The sequence below is a fragment of the Antrostomus carolinensis genome, unplaced genomic scaffold (assembly GCF_000700745.2).
Source record: "Antrostomus carolinensis isolate BGI_N321 unplaced genomic scaffold, ASM70074v2 scaffold15607, whole genome shotgun sequence".
NCBI lineage: Eukaryota > Metazoa > Chordata > Aves > Caprimulgiformes > Caprimulgidae > Antrostomus > Antrostomus carolinensis.
The window spans coordinates 17,848-22,900 of record NW_010325467.1 but is presented as its reverse complement, the minus strand read 5'-3'; the positions used below and the strand labels follow the sequence as shown (position 1 = coordinate 22,900).

Genomic DNA, 5,053 nt, shown 5'->3' with positions numbered 1-5,053 from the left:
GTTAACCCTTAACGGTACCAATACCAGAATCCGGCAGAATTAAATTGCTCCAGAGCTCCCGCATCACCCTGAAATGCGATTGTTTCACGCACCCTTCTCGGAGGTGACTCGCTGTCCCCAGAACCCACCATAGTGAGGACACAGATGTCAAAAACGTCTGGAAAACTGTTACAATTTTAGAAAAAAAAAAATCCACAGGCTTAGTGTGGCCAAATCTGTGCTGGGGATGTTCCTCCCCTGGCTCCAGCGAGCGTGCCGGGGCTGAGCGGGGTCCCTCCCTGGTTAGTGAGGGCTTTTGGGGGGACGCTGCTGGGCTGAGCATTGCCCTGAGCACCAGCCCTTCCTCCTGTCCTGTCCTGTCCCTGCTGCCTCCACCTGCAGCACCCCTCTTGTCAGTAGGGGTGCAGGTCACCAGGCTCAGCTGTGCTCTGGGGAGATGCTTTCCCACTGGAAATGGGACCAGCGCTGTGCAGGAGTGCTCTGGAGGAGCTCCATGCATGGAGCAACCTTCAAGTCTTCTGCAAGACTGGAAAACCTAAAGAGCGACCTCTCTGAAGACCTCTCTGAAGACCTCTCTGAAGACCTCTCTGAAGACCTCTCTGAAGACCTCTCTGAAGACCTCTCTGAAGACCTCTCTGAAGACCTCTCTGAAGCCTCTCTGAAGACCTCTCTGAAGACCTCTCTTACCCACAGGAGAGGTCCTGAGGCCAAGGGGGTGTTTATCTCCCACAGTTGAGGTGTGGGGCTGTGGATGGAGTTGGTCTGTTCAGTAAATGCTACACCATCTCGAGAACCAGTGCTTCCATCCTCATTGTCGGGACACCAGTTATTCTGCTGTAATGTACCAGTTGGCTCATTCCCACGTGTAGCCAAACCTTTTTTTCCCTGCCTAAAGGAGATGTGCTCCCTGTCTGGGCATTTCTCCAAGCTTGCAGCAACCCAGGTTGGCACCTGGAAATGTGCTTCTGATGAGAGAGGTGAATAAGCACCCCATAGCTGGTGGCTGTGTTTTCATCCGCCATAAATTCTCTGCCGAAAACAAACTCCTACTTAAACGTATCTTCTGGAAGTGCTGCTGGCTGGTCAAAGCCAGATAGTCCTGTGACTTAACCAGTAAAAGTCAATCTTTGTCCAGTGTCATGGACATCAGGAGCTGGTACCTGCAAAGAAAAGGCTGAATGGTCTCTGCAGAGCAAAAGTGACATTTTTGGTGCAAAAACCTTTCTGCCCACTTCTTTTTAGGTGATCCTGATTCTTTCTACCTGATTAGTTAATTCCTAATAACTTGCAGCGAGATCAGAAGATGAGGAAAAGATCAACCTTTGTTTCTCCTCAGGTGTCCCTTTCTCTCAAGCCCTTGGTCTCCACATGTTCAGCATGACTCAAATGGTCCTGAGTTCTTAGGAGGCTTAATATGAAATGGAAAAAAGTAACTAAGTGCTGATGTCTGGGGTGCTGAGGAATATCCAGGGCCTTACTGAAACTCCTGGGTTGGTCTTCGGAGTGGTGGGTAAAAGGAAAAGTTGGACCATGATGGGTGATGGCAGGGGTTGGGCAGCTGAAGGCTGGCATGCCGGTCCTGGCTTCCCAAGATCTGCGTGGAAGGTTCAGATGGTGTGTCCTGATGGAAAAGCACATAGTTGCAAAAAAGATTGTAGTTTTGGGGATATCTTTGAGCCAAGTCCGTAGGGGAATGCAGAGTAGAAATGGGGAACTTGGAGCCCAGCTCCTGCCCCGTTTGCAGAAACCAAATGTCATGTGCTGCTGTCCTGGCAGCCAGGCTGCCTGCGGCATGGGCCCTGGAAAACCTGGGGACCTTGCTTGTCTGGAAGCACCTGGAGTGCCATGGACCTGCCTAAGATAGGAGCTTTAGCACAGTGAGACTGCATCGACTCACCCCTCTGCCACTTAACATTTCTTCTCCAGCTGAGAGCTCCTGTGCTGTCCCCCCTGGAAGCTGGCAGGAGGGTGATGGCTCTGTCTTTGCTGTGTTAGCAGAGTGCTGAGGGTGGTGGTGAGAGGATGTGGAGGATGAGGTCTGACACCAAGGTTGCGCTTGCATGTCGTGACTGCTCCTCTCAGTCTGAAGAGGAAACCTCAGCTCTGGGTTCTACTGAGCAGGGTGGCTGAAGCCTCCCTCCTGGAGAAGCAGGATTTGGGCACTGTTGGTAGAGCTGCTGCTCCTCTGGTCCTGTCTGCAGGAAATGAGCAGTAGCCAGTTCCTTTTAGTTTTTCAGGAACAGAGATCAACTTGCTTTGTAACCCATCTCAGTGAAGAATATTCTATTTTTATTTCAGACATATGACAATGTTTGTTTTGATGCACGAGAAGCTTCATTTTAAGGCTGTCCTGTTAAGTAGAACTTGCTCAGCAGCATGTGTGGAGTCCTTGAGCTGCTGTGCCCAGATGGGAGAGGACCTAGGAAGGTAGCAGGGAGCTGGGATGCAGCTCCATCTGACTATGTACATATTATATAAATAAATGCATATGCAATGAGGGATCCAGGGAGTGCCAGATGGAACAAGCAAGTACAGGAAAGCAGATGTTGCTGTTCAGACTCTATTGGCCGCTCAGGAGTAGGGTTTATAAAACAGACTAAATAAAATCTTGTCCTCTAACTGCTTCTTTGCCATGACATCCTTGAGGCTGGCAGGATGGATGGAGGCTCTCGGCCAGCGGCAGGTGGGTGTTGATGTGGAGGTGGGAAGGGTTTGCTGGGTAGGTTGCACTGCACTGTGGAGATACCTGCTCAGGGGTAGGGCTTGGAGGATCTGGGCTTGAGCAAGGGGCTTGCAGAGCCCTGCTGCTTGTGGGTGGCACAGCCTGGCCATGAAACCTCTAAAGAAAGATGAGACATTTCAGGGAAGCCTCTGGCAGCTTTTCTTCTCAACTCCCTGGGGCAGCAATCTGTGCACAGTCAGAGAGAGCTGCTCCAGGGCAGGAGAGCCGTTGTGGGGCTACTGAGTTGCAGTGGGATAATGCCCTCATGCCTCCACCAATTAGTGGATCAAACCTGCTTCCATAAGCTGGTAGGGTTACTTAACCATGGTGAGGACTTGTGCTTGCAGAGGAAGCAACAATTATGGTGGAGCACACCCAAAATAAATCCTCAAGAAGGAACAGGCTCTGGGCCATAAGGTAGCCCCCAGAAGGCAGGGAGGGAATGGAGACAGATGTGCCCAGGTGTCAGCTCCTGGGCTGGGGAGCTTGTGAGGACTTCAGTCACGTTTGGGCTTGCCAGCTCCTGGGCTGAGGAGCTTGTGAGGGCTTAAGTCACGTTTGGGCTCCTGCAGGCATATCCCAGCAAACAGGACAGTGATATAGAGACCAGGATTGTGCGTTGCCTTTGACCTGCCTTATGACCAACTGTGAGTCACCACAGGACAGTGGCTGAGAGGAGGCAAAGGTGTCCTGCACAGCACTGTGGGGACGCAGCTGGGTCACCATCCCAGTTCTCTATCTGTGTTTTGGGAATCTAGTGATCCCTCCCTGCCGCTACCCAAACAGCTGGGGTGTGCCACCCCTCCCAGCCCTTGCCAGCTTCTGGTTGCGTGGAGCTGCCAAACCTGGCAGACGAGCGGAGGCCTTCGGGCAGGGCTGTTTGTGCCAGGCAAGTCAAACATGCAGAGCTGTGAATAATTCAGTGCTGGCTTGTCTAACACAGAGCGAGCCTCCGGCACATCAAAACAGCTCTGGAATCCTGTGGGTAGGATCTGGAAAATTGAACCTGAATAAATAAGCCTACAGACATCCTGTGGCATGAACTTGATGTTGCGTACATAAGAGTTCCTGGTTTAGAGCTGGCTCAGTTTCAGTCTCCATAACATGCCTGGATCCTCTGGAGAGCTCCTGCTGGAACTGCCACCTTCAGTGGAGCTGAGGGTGAATGTGCTCGGCTGCAGCCACCAAGCCCAAGAGTTGTGTCTCTTTACTCTTTTTTTCTTTTTCCCTTGCAGAATGTCAGGATCGACCCCACCAGCATCTCCTTCGGCATGTGGAAAGACATTCCAGTTCCTTTCTACATGTCAGTGTACTTCTTTGAAGTGCTGAACCCCAAGGAGGTCCTCCAGGGAGCGAAACCAGTGCTGAACGAGCGTGGACCTTACGTTTACAGGTCAGGCACCACTGGTGGTTCACCTAGACCAGAACCTGGCCACTGTGCTGCCTGCCTTGCTTCTGGGTGACACCTCTGGCAGGAAGGCATGACTTTAGTATACTTGGTGCAAGTCCAGTGATACAGGATTTTAAAGTTACACAAATGTGCTTTAATTGCTCTGATCTTGCTAAAGCCACAAGTAGGACCTCTGGTCGCTGGGGTGGTAGGGTGCTGGTCTGTGCTTCACTGAGTTGTGGAACTCAGTCCTGTGCTGGGATCTATCAGGCAGTCAGACCTGGGCTGATATGGTCCAAACATAGGCATGAGGGGTGTTGGTGTGGTGGTGGGCAACCCTCATCTTCAGAGTGGACTTGTTTCATCTTCACTGTACATTTAAGAGTCCATCTCCAGAGGTGGAGTCACCTCAATATCAAACTTCATGGACTGGCCTAAGACCTCTTACCTAACATGAGACCCAGAATCTCCCTAACATGAACACTCATGAGAACCGGTATGGAGCAGGAAAACTTGCTCAGGCCCCCCTACAGCAGGGCTGGGTCTATTTGCCATGGCTGAGGATGGTGGTTGAAGCCCCAGATGCTTCTCTGGACCTGAAATCTGAAGTGATGGTTGATGCTGAGTGTGTGAACTTACCCATCAATAGCGATATTCAACACATTAGTGCCTACATGTGTAGGCAAAGTGAGGTCAGCAGCCTAAGCAAGCTCACGTGGGAAGATTACTGGTTTAATCCAAAGCTGTTTGAGTGGTGGTGGGGGGAAACCTGGCAATATGTATATGCCCTTGTTTCCCTGGGCTCACCAGGTCACACCATCAGGCCATGCGGATTCTGTATGTTGAGATCACACCAGTCACCTGGCTTGGGGAAAAGGCTTCATTTACCATAAATAAGAATAAACAAAGGGGCAAAGCTTATTAGTGTCCTTGTGTTCCTG

The 5,053-nt window shown here is 51.2% G+C and overlaps 1 protein-coding gene across 1 annotated transcript in view; it reads left to right on the top strand.

Annotated features, from left to right (window-relative positions):
- Positions 1–493: 493 nt before the first annotated feature.
- The window catches only part of SCARB1 (scavenger receptor class B member 1), a 20,001-nt gene continuing 15,441 nt past the window's right edge, over positions 494–5,053 (top strand). Inside the window, exons 1-2 of the mRNA XM_010171228.2 lie at positions 494–715; positions 3,958–4,115. Of these exons, the coding sequence (XP_010169530.2) occupies positions 494–715; positions 3,958–4,115 (380 nt within the window). The remainder of the gene's footprint in view (positions 716–3,957; positions 4,116–5,053) is intronic.